Source organism: Danio rerio, chromosome 24 (assembly GCF_049306965.1).
Source record: "Danio rerio strain Tuebingen ecotype United States chromosome 24, GRCz12tu, whole genome shotgun sequence".
Taxonomy (NCBI): Eukaryota; Metazoa; Chordata; class Actinopteri; order Cypriniformes; family Danionidae; genus Danio; species Danio rerio.
The window spans coordinates 45,718,364-45,738,128 of record NC_133199.1 but is presented as its reverse complement, the minus strand read 5'-3'; the positions used below and the strand labels follow the sequence as shown (position 1 = coordinate 45,738,128).

Below are 19,765 nucleotides of genomic sequence, written 5' to 3'. Positions count from 1 at the left end.
ATTGGCTAAATTCTCCATCTGTCAAAGTAGGAAGCACTGACTGACAGATGCAGAACGCCAAAACACTCGACTGCTTTGTTTAGATTTTAGTAACTATAACTTTGACTTGATATTCAGTTTGTGATCTCATTTCCTTTCCAACACTGTAAACTGTGACCTCATCTTGCTCTTTACTACAAAGAGGCCATTTCCGCATTAAGTAACATAGTAAACAATGTAAACAACAGGGGTCTGTTCTTTGTACCTCGCTTAAATGATCCAAGATGATCAGGCAGATCCTGGATCTGTTCATCCTGATAACTGATCTCTGCCTAATTTGGTTCTTCAAACAAGTTCATGAATCAGATTAAACCATCTGGATGAGCTGATGTGTGTGTTGTGAAGGACAGGTCTATATATACTCCAAATCATGATCAGCAATGCAGCGATTGGCTGACGGCACAGCAGCGTAATGACATCATCTGATTAATATTCAATTCTTCATGAATTACATACAATTAATAGGAAATAGTTGGTTAAATATGATATGCAATAACTTTACACCTTTGTTGTGGGCTACAGGCTTTACACTTTCAAGTGCCAAGAGTATTTAGCTCACAGTTAGAGCGGATTTTCTTTTTTAATCGGTGTAAATAACTATATATATATATTGTTAAAAATTATATTTACTATTTTCCCAAGTGTATATAACTCCTACTGTATGAAAGTAAATACTGTAAGAAAACTTTCAGTATTATCTTTGCTTGAATTGAGCCACTCTAATCCTGTTTATATGAAATAAGCTGCTGCTCCTGATCAGGTTTGAGCTCCAGCACTGTTGCTATGACAACAACTCTCGCATGAGTTTTGAAGAACGAAACGATCCTGGATCTGTCAAATCATCAATAAACAAATCCAGCTAACCGAGAAATCCACGCACGAAGAACAGAGCCCTGGTCTCCGGAAGAAACGGTGACATAAACAAACGAGCAACCATTCATATTTCAACACTTGTGTCGGTGGAGTAAATGTGTTTGATGGGATGCTGTTCTGTAAACTCTTACCTTTCAAAATAAACCCTGATGTACAGCAATCAATGCGTGCGCGTGTGTTATTACGATGATATGTACTCCATATATCTAATAGGCGTTTTCTGTTCAACTTACACATACTCAGCAAATACACTCTTTAAAAACTTCCCATTGAAAAACGACTAGCTGCAATCGCTGCGTGAGGGTTGTAGCTTTAGACTGATGTATAGTCTGTCCAGATTACTCCTGTTCTCATTGATGAAATCGATTCATAAACACTGACATGTGGCTGAGAGGTTCAGCAGTACCCAGCCCCAAGCATTAGTAAATGATTGAATTTAATGCAAAATCAAGCAAATATATATATATATACATACACAAACACACACTCACTCGTTCCCATTTTGATATTCCGTGACTTGGAGAAATATTTGAATAATATTCCCTGACTTTGTCTGCAACAGAACTAGGAATATCATGGCCTTTTCAATGACCTGTGGGAACCCTGAAATGAACTGCAATATTCTGCATGTGTGTGTGTGTGTGTGTGTGTGTGTTTGTGTCTGACCTCGGCCACCGACAGCACACAGAACATGGATGGGTGCAGCGGGTCGATGCCCTCCAGCCTCATGCCCACCTTAAAGCCATTCCTGGTTTCGGGAAATCCCTGAAACTGCAGAAGACAACCATCAGCGTCAGCACAATGCACAAACAACAACAACAACAACAAACACACACACACACACACACACACACACACACACACACACAGACACACACATTACCAGAGTTCATGCACATTTTTACTTCAAAAACTTTCCAGGACTTTTGAGTCACTTTCCATGACCTAATGTTTGATGTAATGTCTACGTATACATGGTGTATAATAAGAAAACCAGTGCACGCTTACATTTATTCCAGCGTATTACAGAACACACAACACTCTCTCTAGTTTCAGTTTATTTTTATATCCATGTAAAATAGATGATGCACCCACGGTCACAGCAAACTCCTCATCTGTGTGTGTGTTCTTCAGCAGCACATGTAGCCTCCATTAGGCAGCAACTCTATCATTCCCAGTCCAGAAGCTGATGAGAATAGTTTGACATGGCCGTGTGTTCATCGTTTAGGTTGCTGAAGGAATCATTTGCTCCTTTGTTTTTGTGGGCTTCTTTGTTTCTCGTTTGACCGTTTATGAAAGGATCAGAAGTCAGAAGCACTTCAATAATTACGTGCACGTTATCAATATGAGCTCAAGAAGTTCGTTACTTCAGATATAGACGCCAATACGAGCGCATGCAAGGAAGCGAAACCGCGCACGCTTTTAGACGGCCTAGTGAACATCTACAGGACACACGGCAGATTCTGCTCTTCTTCTTGGCTTTGTGGCTGTTCATCAAGACAACGACGAGGTTTGTTTGCGCTCGGGTCGACCATGGCTCGTTATTATTCGTATATATTATCACGATGTAATGTCTCGACTGTGTGTTCAAAAATGAGGCTTCCTTTGTTTTCATCCTCCTGCTTGTGTATGTACTAATGACTCTTCTCTGTAGATCAATAGCGTTCAGCTGCACGTCTCGCTCCGCCTTTTGGTACCCTTCTGAAAACCTACCCAAAAAGTGTTATGGTACGGTGCGCTTTTAGTTACCTTTTGACAATGCAAATGGCCATAAAAGCGTACCGAACCACACAATATCGCACCACTCAGTGGAAACGGGCTAAAAGACTTACTCACATTTGATTCATTTTATTTGGAATGACTAATACTATTAGAACAACACAGCATCCAAATAATCGTAAGGAGCCCATAATGTTTCACAGTACAAGCAGCATGCAACCATTGATGATCTTTTGCGTGGCGATATTAGACACTCAATGCATTCTGCGTGCAGTATTAAGTAAATGGATTAAGGATAGAGATGGCATCGTCTTCTCCACACATGAAGACTGCCTATTATTGCAGATACAGAACAATACTTTGCAGTTTGTTTAGAGTCTTTTTTACTGAGTCCGGCAGTGTGTAGTCCCCTCACACACAGTTTATGAACGTGCCCTAGGCTACCGTAAATTAAAATCACCAACTTTGTGTTGTAGCCACACACTTTTAGAGCATTCACTAATGGTTGATATTTCAGCATTTTTTCTGAATAGCACAGATCCATGTATGAGTCAAAACAACAGCCTACTTCCATAATCAGAATGTTTTTCAGTACTTCATCCACAACAACAACATCAGGAGTGTTTGGAAAATCTCTAATGACAGCACTCAGAACATGTGCATTACTGCTCAATGATGGAAACCAGTTCATTCGTACAGTCTTGTTAATGTCACACACACACACACACACAAACACACACACCTCAGTGAAGAGTGTCAGTGGTGCGGCTTCAGCTTGCTTCTCCTCCAGATACTGATCCCAGGAAAACAGCTTCTTTTTACCGCTCACTGTTGGCACACACACACACACACACACACACACACACACACACACACACACACACACACACCGAAAACACAGAAACACACACAAAGAGAAAAACACGCACACACAAATGAGCACACCCAAAACACACAAAGACAGGAAGAAAGAGATACACACACAGAGGGAGAGAAAGGACACACACACAACACAAATACAACAAAAACACACACAAACACAAAGACAGAAACATGCACACACAAATGCGCACACCCAAAACAAACACACACACACACACACACACACACAACACAGAGTTAGTAACTGTCTTCAGTCACTCCTGACAGCTGCAGCAGAAGTGTGTGTGTGTGTGTGTGTGTGTGTGTGTGTGTGTGTGTGTGTGTGTGTGTGTGTGTGTGTTTCCTCCACCTTGTGAAGTGGACACTTTATTCTTCATCTTGGTTGGGTTTTCGTCTTTGGGTCGCTCCTGAGGAGAAGCAGAAGCACGGGGTGGGTCACTGTGCTAGGGGTCACTGAAGGTCAGAGGTCGCGGTACTCACTCGCAGGCTGTACTCCTCCGACACACCTCTGGGGCTTACACTGGCTTTCTTCTTCCTGCGCTCCTCGCTCTGCATTATTAGACATACACACTACAGACACACACACACACACACACACAGCATCAGTTTCCCTTTCACTTCACAACTAGACTGGACATGTGCTCAATATCTGTACGATTTTAAACCGCTCGTGCTTTGTGAATGTCAGTGGTTGTACTCTTCCTGTGAGCATGTTTAGAGCAGTACTGCTACTTTTACACCACTGCTGTCCTTCAATCTGCTGTCACTACTGCGACTGTGCTGTGATTCAGTCGTGTTATACTAGTGAAATCACACACAGAAGGTAAATCACATCATAATGCACCACCTCAACAGATGGCCGGTTTATAACTGCAGCAAACTTTTTGGAAGCATTAAAAGTGTCCAAGAAAAATATCCAAAATCTCTACACGTATTGAACTGTTGAGATCAGAGATGCCCAAAGTAAGGCCAGCGGGTCAAAGTTGGCCCACACACCCTTTGATTTGGCCCACTCTCCCATTTAAAAAGATGAGGAGAACGGTTGGGGCAAATTAATTTTGAGTTGAACGTAATCTTTTGTTTCTTAGTTTTATTGCTGAGCTACAACAAAGACAAGTGGAATGAAATGATTTGAATAAATGTTGTAAACACATCAGACTTTTAACATGTAAATACTGTCACTTGATGTATGGTACATCTGACATCTATGAGCAGATCAAGGTAAAGGTGCGACTCGACTAGTGTATGCAGCGGTGAACTCCAGTGCGTTATAAACGAAATTATGTTTTAACAGTAAATATTTCATTATGAAATGTCAAGATTTATACTGCATTAGATATTAAATATGATTTAAAGCAACATTTTCTAGGATTTTTTCATTTATCAAAAAAAAGAGGAAGTAAATTTAATGGATTACGATTAGGCCCTCAATCAAGTTTGGTTTTTGGCCCTTTATAGGAAAAAGTTTGGGCACCCCTGGTTTAGATGCAGGTCACTAATGAGAAGATGACGAATGTTTACTGACCGAAACGGCCTTAAACACTTAAGCCTAGTTCACACTAGAGGATTTTAAGCCTGATTTGAGCCCGATTTGGAAGTTAACGAGCTCGCCGACAGATCGGGCTGTGATCGGGAAGAAATCTGCGGGTGCTCGGCGCTCGCCGCTCTTTATGTGTGAACTACTGAACAACGCATCAACGAGGCTCGCTGACGCGTCGCCGACACCTCGCAGACGGAAATCCAATCAATTCCAGAGCAGTCGGCCGACTCAACCCCACGTGTGGTCAGATGTAGTGACGAGCTGCAGCCAATGAGAGAGCAGATCAGCATGAGCAGAATGCCTGTGTGTTCAGCAGAAACATCTGTGATTGGTCAGAATGGGCATCAGTGCACTCGCTTCATTCTGCGTTAGCACAGACATGAGAGTAGGATATATTAACAGTGGAACTAGAATTCTGTAACTATTAGAATTACCATACTGCTCATCCTGACCGTTTTCATATAAACGCCATACTGTCACAACATATTTACATTCAAAGCTATTATTGAGATATTAAAATTAAGCTTTGAATGTCTGGCATCATATTTAATGACACCATTACCCTAAAAATATCATCTTTTTTTGTTAATACAGCCTATAAATATGTAGTTAAGATACTAAAACACTTAAAGGTCTTGGCTTTCATTTTCACTTTCAAACAGGAGCTATTCGGCACAGAATATGCTGTTTTGAAAGATATCTGAAGTAAATTGATGTTTTTGCCATCAGAAAGTTTTGTTTATGTTAGCAGGAAGTTGCCAGGCAAGGAAATGCACACATATTTAAAGTCACAGTGAAAAGTATCAGACATGCATGCAGTCATTTTGACTAATATGGTAATTTAAGGCAGAAATGCTCAGTTCTTTACTGTTTTGTAATAAATAAAAATAAATAACAATGTCAGAAAGAAATACACTGATAGTTAGAAAACGGCAGGGTGTTATAGATATGTTAGTTTTATTTCAAAGAGTTATAAAATTACAAAAATTAAAAACTCTCTGTGTATCTATCCACTGGAACCTGCAGATGAGTGATTAATGCGCTCATAAATCAGCTGATTTGACGATGTTTTTAAATGCTTTCTCAAATCCTTGAAACGCTGTCAGTGATGTCATCAGCACACAAGCAGCCAATAGTGTTCAGCGTTTTCTGACGACTCCTCCCTCAAATTTTCATTGGCTGTGGTTTGGTAGCTTGAATGAGCTGATGGGGAATGAGTTGTTGTCAGATCATGTAGTGTGTGACCCCCCTCTTGTGGATCGTTCACAGAGTGTTGCGTAGTGTGAACACCACAGAGATTAAAAGACACAAAGTTAAGTCATGTAGTGTGAACGGCACAGCGATCTGCTGATGTTTAAAATCCTGTAGTGTGAACTAGGCTTTAGGTATGCACAAGACATCAACATGACGTCAGACTGAAGTTGTACCCCGGTGACGTGGGGACGCTGCATTTTGTTTTAGGAAATAAAAAAAAATTGTGTTGACATCAGAACCCAACGTCAGGCCAACGACTTTAATGTCTAACTTAAAACCAACCAAATATCAACGTCTAATGATGTGACAACGTGACGTTACCACTACTATCAGATGTTGAATTTTGGTTGCCATACCTGATGATATGTATATTTGTAATATTTGACGTCAGTATGACGCTGGGTTAAGATGTTAGATATTGCTCAGTTTATTACACAACCTAAAATCAACCAAATATTAACATCATTTGACGCAGTCATTGGACATCAAAATAACGTTGTCCTTAGACGCTGGCCAGACACTGAATTTTGGTCACCTGACATCACAACTTAAATCCAACCTAACATTAATGTCTAATGATGTTGTGTGTCTGCTGGACAATAACTAAATGCACTACAGAATGTGACGTTTACACACACATGCACAAATTACATGTAAACACGTCAGCTTTATACAGCGTAATCCTCACTACTATTGGGCACTTATGAAAGGGCTAGTGTTTACTCATACTCTGAGTAATATTCACAGCAGCTACTCTTACTCTACTGCACTGCATTATTAGGCAAGTAATGGTACTCCTACTCCAGTATGATTCTTCAGAACTCTTTCCACCACTGGTAAGAACGCAGTGAGGTTTACTATATATCTGTGATGTAAATCTGAATTTAAAGCATCATCAGTAAAATAAGAGAAATTCAAATCAAGTTCTTCAGATAATTCATTATGTTAGTCTATAATCACAGACAAAACTCACATTTAGAGGACGTAAACATCCAAAGTTTGCAGTCGCCACTTCCGCCTAAGTTAATCAAGGATTATTTTGAGATCTCCTCATACTTCAGCATCTCATTAAATCTTCTGACCAATCTCATACTCTTTACTGTCTGACAAGCCCCGCCCCCTCCTCATTTAACATGCGTGAGCTTATCCACTTTCACTAGCAGAGCTGTGAGAAACAACAAACACTATTGGCTGTCTTTAAAAGAGGAGCTACTATAAGCCCCGCCCACTCTTCATGATTCAGTCGAGATTACGTCAAACATCCAATAATAAAATACAAATGCACATCTGAAAGCACTCTTTAACTCCAGCAGTGAGGTGTTTGTGACGTGTTTCTGCATCTGTGCTCCTCCAGACCTCATTAAGCCGCTCTGCTGAAGGCTGGTCTCCCAGAGGCCTGTTCAGACTGAAGGCGATGGATTACAGTGTTAAAGAGTCATGCTCACTGTGTGTGTGTGTGTGTGTGTGTGTGTGTGACCTACAGACATTCTGCAAAAAAACACACTCAAAATCTGTACATCTATTGTTATTTACATGCATCACTTTCAAACTCCAAATCATTTTTATTTTAATTGTAATGCAATAGAGCAGGGAGAGCATACGGTTTATTTCATATCAGGAGCATATGATCAACCCTGATTTACATTTAATCTCTCCGTCTAGTCTATCTTCAGCCATGGCCAGAGAGAAGCGTCTCTCTCCTGAGTAAAGCATGATCTCCTAATATTGAACCCATTGTGGCAGCTGGTAATACTTCATGACATGCAAAATAAAATTCTAATTACAGCTGAACATCATCAAGAGACGTGCTCAAATGAGGAGGATTAAACAGGAGGAGGATCAGGAATGATGGAGAGAGAGAAACTGACCTTCTGTATGGGTCAGGAGTTCAGCCCGCAACAGTCCTGACCAAACACATGCTTCATCTGTGCCGGATCACACACACACCTGACAACACAGAACACACACTTACTACAGGACCTGAAGGAGAACCACAACATCAGATATATGTGCATCTGCATCATCACACGTGTGTGTGTGTGTCTGTATCAGATTAGGGCTGTGTATTGGCAAGGGCCTCACGATATGATACATATCACCATACATGGGTCACGATACAATATATTGCGATACAATTAATATTGTGATATATTGCAATAGTGTGTATTGATAAAGTCAGCAGACGAATTAAAATTCCAATTCCAATTTATTTTCTATCTATTTCAATTCATTAGAACTGCACAGTGTTATTGAACAGAGAACTCACTGAACTGCATTAAATGCATATTGTTATTAAACACTGAACCAAAATGAATATGCCACTAAAGTCACATATAAATGAAATAATTAATAAAACTAAAGCAAGTAAACAAAATTAAAATGCATCAAGTAAACAAAACTGGAACACAGTGCTCTAATATGCGGTAAACTGTTAGTAACTGACAGTGCGACAGACAGCATTGTGAACATTTTGCTGTGAAAACTGGTCGCACACAGGTAAACTGATGGCATGCACGAAGCATTTTACACGCAACATGCCGGCCAGCTGTGCTGCCATGGTCATGTTTGACGCGTTGTCTGTTACGACGACAGGTCCTTCCATTTGATGTCTCATTCCTCCTATGCAGTTTTCAGTAACTCTGCAATGTTAAGGCAGACGGAAGCTTTCCACCATGCTCACTTTGCTTACTTCTGATACCATACTATTTAGCGTTTTGTTGATAGCAAGTTAGTGACATCGGAGGAGGCTGTTTGGCACAACATGAATCAATACTTCAGGTTGGACTATTGATACACTATCGTGAAAGAAATTACAGCGATAGTTCAAAATCTCGATATTTTTGCACAGCCCTAATATGTGTGTGTGTGTGTGTGTATATATATATATATATATATTTTTTTTTTTTTCTTAAAATATGACAATTTATTTACATTATAAGATGTTATTTAGAAGTTGTTTACTTTAAGACTTTTTATTTAGGAAAAAAGTTACACACATACTGTTTGCCATAGAATGCAAAAACTTTGAAGCTCAATATCCAAAATCATTCAGAACGCAGATACAGCCTTATAAATCCAACTTTCAAGGCGATATATATATATATATATTGACGCGGACAGTGAAGAATGCGCGGGATCAGACTGTATGTACGTGATAAAGTGCACATTGCACACCTATCACAGCTGATCCGTGATAGATGCCATGGAGAAAACTCGCTCTACAGACACACTTGAGTCAGGAGGATCCACTAGTATCGCTTTAATAGCGATAGAGGAGAGGAAAATTCACCTTACAAACATCCCAGCAGCTCAAAGATTCAAAGTCCTTAAGAAGAAACAATTAATTTTGGCAGCCGTACTGCACAACCTGTTTTTCAAGCATTTAAGCCACTCATGATTTAAAGAAAAATACATTCAGAATTTTAAATGTTTCAAACTCCACCTGATTAAGAACAATCATTACAAAACAGCAACAGATTTTTATTATTATTATTTTATTTATTGGTAGACATGGTCTGGACGAAAAAAAATATATAAAAAGTTGCTAATTAACTAAAAATTAGATTATTTCTAATAGATCCATCTACCCATCTACAGCTGAAGTCAGAAATATTCACCCCCGTTTGAATATTTTATTTTTTTAATATTTTACAAATGATGTTGAACAGATTGAGGAAATGTTCACAGTATGTCTGATAATATTTGTTCTTCTGAAGTCTGATTTGTTTAATTTTGGCTAGAATAAAAGCAGTTTTTAAGCTATATTGTTTCTGATAGTCTACAGAACAAACCATCGTTATACAATAACTTGCCTAATTACCCTAACCTGCCTAGTTACCCTAATTACCCTAGTGAAGCCTTTACATGTCACTTTAAGCTGTATAGAAGTGTCTTGAAGAATATCTAGTCTAATATTATTTACTGTCATCATGACAAAGAGAAAATAAATCAGTTATTAGAGATGAGTTATTAACACTGTTATGTGCAGAAATGTGTTGGAGAAATCTGCTCTCTGATACACAGAAATTGGGGGAAAAATAAACAGGGGGTGAATAATTCTGATTTCGATTGTGTGTGTGTGTGTGCGTGTGTGTGTATATTTATATACACACACACACACACACACACACACACACACACACACACACACACACACACACACACACACACACACACACACACACACACACACACACACACACACACACACACACACACACACACACACACACACACACACACACACACCACTATAATGCCACAGAATCTCAGGGATGCTAAAATCCAGCAGTGTGTGTAAAATGAGGTGTATTTTAGAGGCACGTGTGCTGAAAGCCCTGCTAAACATGAATTATTGACACACTTACAGAACAAACACAAAAGAAAGAGCATTAAAAATAAATCAAGATCACAGAAATAAAGAAGAAAGACTCACAGCTGAAGCGGACGTCAACACAAGACTACAACAGCGGAATAACCTGCAGGATCTGCACTTTACACACTTCAGCACAGTTCAATCTGAATCATCTGATCTCTCTCAAACACACACACACAGTATACACACAGATCTGTCCTCTCATCCAGAGCTCAGACCCTGGAGATGCGGAGAGAAACACAGCAGTGATTCTGAAAAGCAGAGGTTTCCCAGAAACTCCAGCAGAAAACACCAGAGGAGTCCCCATGAGTCACTGTAGTGCTACAGCACTGCACTGCGAAACACAGCTGTCAATCAACAGGTGGTGGTGAACTGCATTATGGGATGTTGATCTCTGCTCTGTCCACTTCTGATGATGTAAATTCAGCTCTACAGTTTAACAAAGAGACTTTTACTGACATTTTAGAGGTTTGAAATAATATCAGAAATAATATGTAGAGGAATAAGAGTGTAAAACAGCAGAACATGTGCTGCAGCTTATTACTGGCTTACTGTAGCGTAATATACAACACCAACACACACTATACAGCACTGCACACGCAGAACACACACCTTTTCACACTGTTCATGGTTAAAAGTTGCTGGAAGAAAGATCAAGATGATAATAATGTCCCATAATGACATTGAGAAGCAGGAATAAAGTGAAAACAGGACTCACACAGCAGGGGAAAGAGCTGATCTGGGGATATTTTACAGTGTAAATATCTGACTCATGATACGGCTCTGCTTCTGAATATGGAGTCCCCGATCATCATGAAATGAGGAAGCTGGACATTTTGCTGAATATCTCCTTCACTTTCCACAGAAGGACCGATGATTTCAGTTTCTAGATGACGATTAGGACACGACCAAACATGAGACATTTGGGAAACACTGTTCTTCACACGCCCACCTTTGAATTATTTTAAAATATTTTTTTAATATTTCCCAAATTACATTGAACAGATTGAGGAAATGTTCACAGTGTGTCTGATAATCTTTGTTCTTCTGGAGAAAGTCTGATTTGTTTTATTTCAACTAAAGTAAAAGCAGCTTTTATTTAAAAAAACATTTTAAGGTCAATATTATTAGCCCCTTTAAGCTATATATTTTTTCTTTATATTCTACAGAACAAACCACTGTTATACAATGACTTACCCTAACTTTACCCTAATTACCCTAGTGAAGCCTTTACATGTCACTTTAAGCTGTATAGAAGTGTCTTGAAGAATATCTAGTCTAATATTATTTACTGTCATCATGACAAAGAGAAAATAAATCAGTTATTAGAGATGAGTTATGAACACTGTTATGATTAGAGATGAGTTATTAACACCATTGTGAAATGTAGGGATTGTATTGTTAAGGTTTAACAGTATTAATTACTTTTATGGATAGCACTTATTGGTTCAGTTCTTTAACAGTTCTGTTTTTGGAACTTTTTATAGTGTTTTTAATGAAAAATAAATAAATAAATTGAACAGAAAATGAAAATATTAAACAATTTTGTAACATACACTGTTAAAATATCAGTTATTTTAAGTGTTTTCCAGCAGCTGGGGAGCCGGAAATAAAAACGTAAAATAACAGCATTTAAATTACAGACATTCACCATAAAATAACGGACATTTGCCAAAAATATTAATGTTAGTAAATTTCTGTAATTTACTGTCAGTTATATTTTAATAAATGTCTGTAATTTAAAGGCCAGTCGTTGCGGGCGTCAGAAAAAAAAAGGTAAAATAAAATTACAGACATTTTTCCGGCACCCGCAACTACTGGAAAAAAAGTAAAATAACAGATTTTTTTTACAGTGTAGTTAATCAAGAGGGCCTTTTTAGATTTGCATAAAACAAACACTATTTTTTTTTTATTATTCTTTTTTCTGTATTTATTTCCAGGGCAAAATTATTACTTGGGTTTAAAAACTTTTTTTTTTTTATTTCACCTTAATTAGAAAGAGAAATTGACTTGTTTGTTTATTATTCTTATTTTGTGCTGTATTATTTAGTTACCAAGCAGCGGTGAATATAGATCCTAATTAGTACACTATATTTGCAATTAATACGCTTTCTGTTCTGCACGTGTGTAATAGTGTGCAGTGCTGTATAGTGTGTGCTGGTGTTACGCTACAGAAAGCTTGTAATAAACTGCAGCACATTTACTCTTATTTTACACTCTTATTCCTCTACATATTATTTCTGATATTATTTCAAACATCTAAAATGTCAGTAAAAGTCTCTTTGTTAAACTGTAGAGCTGAATTTACATCATCAGAAGTGGACAGAGCAGAGATCAACATCCCATAATGCAGTTCACCACCGCTAATAAACACACAACACACAAATGAACAGATATGGTGTACAGTGCTGATTAATAATTCAGACTCAATAATCTTGCGTGTCAATATTTTCTTCATCATAAATGGAGATGATCAGACAGGCTGAGATGAATGTGATGTTGAACACACAAATCAACAACACATGCCGCTTCACACACAGACACACTGACAGGAAGTGATGCGCACAAAGCAGCAACCCTGCAGGAAACATGTCGACAACTTCCTGCCCGGAGATCCAAACAAACACCAGAGACCCGGGGTCCGTTCTTCGTACCTCGCTTAAATGATTTAAGATGATTTAGCAGATCCTGGATCTTTTAATCTTGATAACTGATCTCTCGCTAATTTGGTTCTTCAAACAAGTTTGCGAATCAGATTAGAATGTCTGGATAAACTGATCTGAGATCGCTGTGTGTGTTGTGAAGGACAGATCTATCGATCCTCGAAATCATGATCAGCAATGCAACGATTGGCTGACGGCACAGCAGCGTAATGACATCATCTGATTAATATTCAATTATCCATGTGAGCAAAATTACATCAAATTAGCAGTAAACGGTGCGTTAAATATGACACGCAAGAACTTTACACATTTGTTATGAGCTGCAGGCTTTACACTTTTATTTGTCAAGACAAGAGTTTTCATGTATTTCAATGCAAATCAATGTATTTAGTTCTACGTTTAGAAAAGATTTTCGTTATAATAGTAGCCGTTTTTTAATCGGTGTAAAGAATAACTGGTTGTTTACAAAAGCATTTTGATATTGGTAAAGGTGTCTGCAACGGAGTCACTGATTGGATCCAAGACCAGCGACGTGATGATCCCAAGGATTCCATATCCGGGACCAGGCCATATCCTGAGCTGCTGCTGCGCTGATGGTCGTGGGGAGTGGAGAACATGAGTCTGATTCCAGCGACGCTCCAGGGACAGACGAGTCTTCATTGAGGCCATCTCCCAGCATAAACCACGGCGAATGAAGTTCTGCACAAGACTTTTGGCCAGCGGAGAAATTAAAATGGTCGTGCCCAACTTAGTCTGGTTCTCTCAAGGTTTTTTTTCTTCACTCCCATCAGGTGAAGTTTTTTTTCCCTCTCCGCTGTCGCCACTGCCTCGCATGGTTCAGGATTGGTAGAGCTACGCATCGTTGAATTTGCTCTTCAGTGTTTGAACTCTCAGTAATGATTAAATCACACTGAACAGAGCTAAACTGAACTGAACTGAACTTAAACACTAAAACCTGAACCACACTGTTCCAATTACTATGACCATTTATGTGAAGCTGCTTTGACACAATCTACATTGTAAAAGCGCTATACAAATAAAGCTGAATTGAATTGAATTGAATTGTGAAGCATCAAATCACCGGCATATTAACTATCAAAATATGTTTATGACTGCATAAATGTATTATTGCTTTAAAAAATCACATATTATGCATTTCTATTATACACAATTTGTTCTAAAGCGATCTAATAAGTTCATTTCAATAAGTTTTCTCTTTGCACCAGATGGCAGTCTTTGTACTTTCATTTCGAGAGTGCAGATTGCATACGTTTTATTAATATGTATAACTTTGTTTATTTTATTAATGACTATAACTTTATATATATATTTAAAAATTATGTATTATTTTCCCAAGTGTATATAACTACTACTGTAAGAAAATATCAGAATTCGGTACATACTTTCTGTATTATCTTTGCTTGAACTGAGCCGATCTAATCCTGTTTATATGAATTAAACCTGCTCCCGATCAGGTTTGACCTAGCAGAACTGTTGCCATGACAACAACTCTCGGATCAGCTTTGAAGAACGAAACGATCCTGGATCGTGTCAAATCGTCAACATCCAAATCCAGCTAACTGAGTAATCCACGTACGAAGAACGGACCCCCGATGTCCAAGAGTAACCCGACCGGATTGGGTCGAATATTGAAAATTAGTGGGTCAAATGAAAAATATATACACAATACACATGTCAGAGTATTCACCCTCCTGTTAAACTGTTTTTAAACCCTCCTGTTTTTATCCTCAATTTCTGTGTAACAGAGAGCAGATTTCTCCAGCACATTTCTGCACATAACAGTGTTCATAACTCATCTCTAATAACTGATTTATTTCCTCTTCACCATGATGACAGCACATAATATTAGTCTAGATATTCTTCAAGACACTAGTGTTCAGCTTACAGTGACATGTAAAGGCTTCACTAGGGTAATTGGGGTAAAGTTAGGGTAATTAGGCAAGTGATTGTATAACAGTGGTTTGTTCTGGAGACAATCCAACACTAATATTGCTGAAGGGGTGAATAATATTGAGCTTAACATGACTTTAACACTATTAAAATCTGCTTTTATTCTAGCCCAAATAAAACAAATCAGACTTTCTCCAGAAGAACAGATATTAGAGGAAACACTGTGAAAAATCTGTTCAACATCATTTAGGAAATATACATGTGTGCAGTTGGCACAAGTTGGCGGTTCATTCCGGTGTGGCAATCCCAGATTAATAAAGGGACTAAGCCAAATGACAATTATTACACCCCTACTCTTTACTAGAAGTGCCATGGGATTATTAATGAGCACAGAGAGTCAGGACCTCGCTTTAACATCTCATCTGAAAGACGGCGCTCACTGACAGTATAGAGTCCCCAATAGAGTCACTATACTGGGGCATTAGGACTCACACAGACCACAGGTTGAGCGCCCCCTGCTGGCCTCACAGGGCTGGAAATTGCGAACATTTTGGTCGCATATGCGCCCGAAACTTAAGTTATGCGACCTCATAATATACTTGGGAGCATTCGTGCGACTGCATATAATGGTTGTAGTGCGACCTGTTTTTTTTTTTTTTTTTTTTTTTCTAAAAACGTGGTAAAATCGCTCTTCCCTGCCACTACATTGGTTCATATTAGCTGTCAATCACTCAAGACTTCCTGCTGTCAGATGACAGGGAGGGAGCTTTTGTGACCGCTGGGAATGCAAACAGCTGAAGAGTGAAAAGTACATAGGATGCAGTGCGTGTTCAGCCAACACTATCTCATGGCAATTCGTAACATTTTCATTCGTTTCCTCGTGAGATCAGGCTGCAACAGCGCAAATGTCTGCTAAAACACCATCATTGACATGCATATAAAAACAGCAGTACAAAATAAATATTTCTCACTACAATGCTTCATTTGTGTTTGATGCAAACCATCAATTTATTTTTCATAAAGTAACAGCAGGACTTTATATAGCAGATAACTTACATTAAAGCACATTCAAGGCAGCATGATGATGAGAAATGTAATTCAATATTAGTATTATTGTCATCATCGTCATCATTAATATTTTATATTATTCAACATTCATTTTGGAATTACTGCACAAATATTAAGTCATCACAGCATTAGTTAGATAGTTGTTTCTGGGTTTTGTTTGTCCTAATTGATGTTGTTTTCAAATACAATAAATTCCTTAATATACAATTTGCAGCGGTGCTCATTCATTTTTGGTGGGTGCTCCTAAATTTTTTCTGGTAAGAAAGTAAGAAAGTTAATTTCGAGCCCTGCCTCACTAACACCACTGCACACAGCATCCTAGTTTTTCCATGTGGTCTCCCATCCAGACACTGACCAGACTCAGCCCTGCTCATCTTCAGTGAGGGACAGCTCTTGGGCTGCAGGGTGATACGGCTCAAAGACAGCGTTGTTTCACGTGTCCAAGACTTTGATAAAAGATTAAAAAATCCAGACTACAGTTACTTTTTATATTGAAAATGCATATTGTGTGTGTTTTTTTAACTAAATCAGTGACATTATTTGTTAATATGGCAATTAAAGAGTTTAAATCCTGTAATTTGAGCAGTTTAGTAGTTTTAGTGATTAATTTATGCAAACAAATATGAAAAAAGACATCTGATGCATTTTACAGCAGTTTAATTCAGTGGATGTTTTCATCCTGAACATAACACAAGGTCAGAGTGCATCATTGATTTCAAACGTTCAAAGCATTTTCTCTAAATATGTGTTAAAATAAGATTTGCCACCAAAATAATCATTCTGCTAGCAGAAACACAGAAAACATTATGGCCAAATGAAGACTCAAAATCAGCCCAGGGTGGATGAAAACATCCCCAACAGCACACAGGGGTTAACACCAACTTCTATCAACAGAATGAGCCCCGACTGCACAGCTATTAACCAATAATACACTAATATTACCCTCATTTGACAGCAGAAAGTGTTTAATCTTTCATAAACGCAATCAGATTTTGTGAACTCTGGTTTGTTGTCAAGTTACAGTAAACCTGTCCTTACAATAGATCTCGCTGGGAGAAAACCATCAGCGTGATATTGTTTGCTTTATATATGAATTTAGGGTCTGTTGTTTTTATAAGAGTGTTAATCACAAATACAGTTAGACAGATATTTGGGTTTTCTTGGTCGGTGTTGATAGATAAAGGTAAATATGAAAGACAGCAGATTTGAACACTGTTGAACTTGACTAAACAACATCTTAGTATCAGTCGCAGTGAAATCATGTGTAGTGTGGATGGCAGGTACTACTTTAACCCAGAAACAGCCACTGTCAGACATGAGAGAGCCAGAATAAAGCTGATCTCCACTGCTGCTGCTGGGATGTTTGTTATGAAGCAGAAGAGACTCCAGCAGGTGCAGAAGAGCTGAGAGATTCACTTATGAAGAGTCGAAGAGTGATTCAGAATCAGCGGACAGAGAATATAACTGAGTGATGAGCGAGTAAACAAACAAACAAACAAACAAACAAACAAACAACATCCATGATGAGCGGAGGAAAATGGCGACTTCACACACACACACACACACACACACACACACACACACACACACACACACACACACACACACACATATATACACACACACACACACACACACACAAACAAACAAACAAACAAACAACATCCATGATGAGCGGAGGAAAATGGCGACTTCACACACACACACACACACACACACACACACACACACACACACACACACACACACACATATATACACACACACACACACACACAAACAAACAAACAAACAAACACAAACCCAAACACGACGAAACGAAAGTGGAGCAGAAAACAGCGGAGTTCGCCTATAAAAGTATCGCACGCGTCATCAGCTGACGGGAAACACACACACACACACACACACACACACACACACACACACACACACACACACACACACACACACACACACACACACACACACACACGTTCTCCATCAACACACATCAAACACACACGCACTGCTTCATCTCTGTCGAGCCCAAACACACACATATTCCCCGAGCAGCGCAAACACACACACTCATACACGCGAGTTCTCCTCCGTCGAGTGTTTTAAAGGCCAGAAGTGAAGCTGTGCTGGATTTAATGAATGTTTTCTTACCCGCGCGAGTTGAGGATCCATCCGCCAGACGGCTGACAGCACTGAGTATTGCGCATGCGCTGAGGGAGGTGGCATTAATGCGCATGTGCTCTGCACACACAGAGACACACACACACACACACACACACACACTAGTAATATATTAGTGATATTAATTGTGTTAAAGACAAATACAGTTATATATATATATATATATATATATATATATATATATATATATATATATATATATATATATATATATATATATATATATTACTGTATTTGTCTTTATATATATATATATATATATATATATATATATATATATATATATATATATATATATATATATATAATAGAAATGTATTCTAAAATAATTGCATACCCTGCTTAACAATCTACAATATGGTCACAAAATAAATTTATTTTAAAAGCAATAAAGAGAGAAATCTTTAAAACATGCATTCATTCATTTTCTTTTCGACTTAGTCCCTTTATTATTCCAGGGGCGCCACGGTGGAATGAACCACCAACTTATCCAGCACGTTTTACGCAGTGGATGCCCTTCCAGCTGCAACCTATCTCTTAGAAACATCCACACACACACTCATTCACACTTATACACTACGGACAATTTAGCCTACCCAATTCACCTGTACTGCATGTAACGCACAGAAACACCAACTGAGCCAGCCCAGGCTCAAACCAGCGACCTTCTTGCTGTGAGGTGACAGCACTACCTACTGCGCCACTGCATCGCCTATCTTTAAAACACTTCCACAGAATCTACCCTGTAAAATAAGTATGTCGACAGACAGCATGAAGAGGACGGAGAAAACTCTTTCGGTGGTGTAGGGTTCAGCCGGCTGGTCCAATGGCGGTGTGCACAGGTGGATGAAGGTTCACTGCATGTTCAGTCTTTCCAGTGCACAATGTTGATTTACTTTAATCTCAACTCATATCTGACTCATTTTAGCATGAGGAGGTTTAGAATGTTACTATATTTATCCTCGTTTTATCTGACTCAAATGATAAAACACTGAGATTAATTTGTCTCCTTTAACATTACTGTAGATCCTGATTGAATATTCTCTTCGGTTCATTATTGTATGTTATTCTCGCTCATTCGGATTCCTATAACATCCTGAGCACATGTGGTACAGGTGAACTGTGTGGGCTACATTTTCCATAGTCTGTGTGTATGGGTGTTTCCCAGTGATGGGTTGCAGCTGGAAGGGCATCCGTTGTGTAAATCATATGCTGGAGAAGTTGGCGGTTCATTCCATTGTGGCGACCCGAGATTAATAAAGG

General features: G+C 38.7%; 1 protein-coding gene across 4 annotated transcripts in view; it reads right to left on the bottom strand.

Annotated features, from left to right (window-relative positions):
• Positions 1-18,524, bottom strand: part of LOC101884098 (lethal(3)malignant brain tumor-like protein 4) — a 64,499-nt gene extending 45,975 nt beyond the window's left edge. For 2 of the 4 annotated variants that reach the window (XR_012399619.1, XM_073941255.1), the window contains exons 1-6: positions 18,473-18,524; positions 8,176-8,254; positions 3,994-4,083; positions 3,863-3,920; positions 3,374-3,459; positions 1,579-1,683 (exon numbers count right to left, since the gene is read on the bottom strand). Coding sequence is in view for 3 of the 4 variants with exons in the window: in XM_073941255.1 (XP_073797356.1) it covers positions 1,579-1,683; positions 3,374-3,459; positions 3,863-3,920; positions 3,994-4,068 (324 nt within the window). In the remaining variant the exon portion in view is untranslated. The remainder of the gene's footprint in view (positions 1-1,578; positions 1,684-3,373; positions 3,460-3,862; positions 3,921-3,993; positions 4,084-8,175; positions 8,255-18,472) is intronic. The other 2 variants (XM_073941254.1, XM_073941256.1) reach the window with 2 other exon arrangements.
• Positions 18,525-19,765: the final 1,241 nt, after the last annotated feature.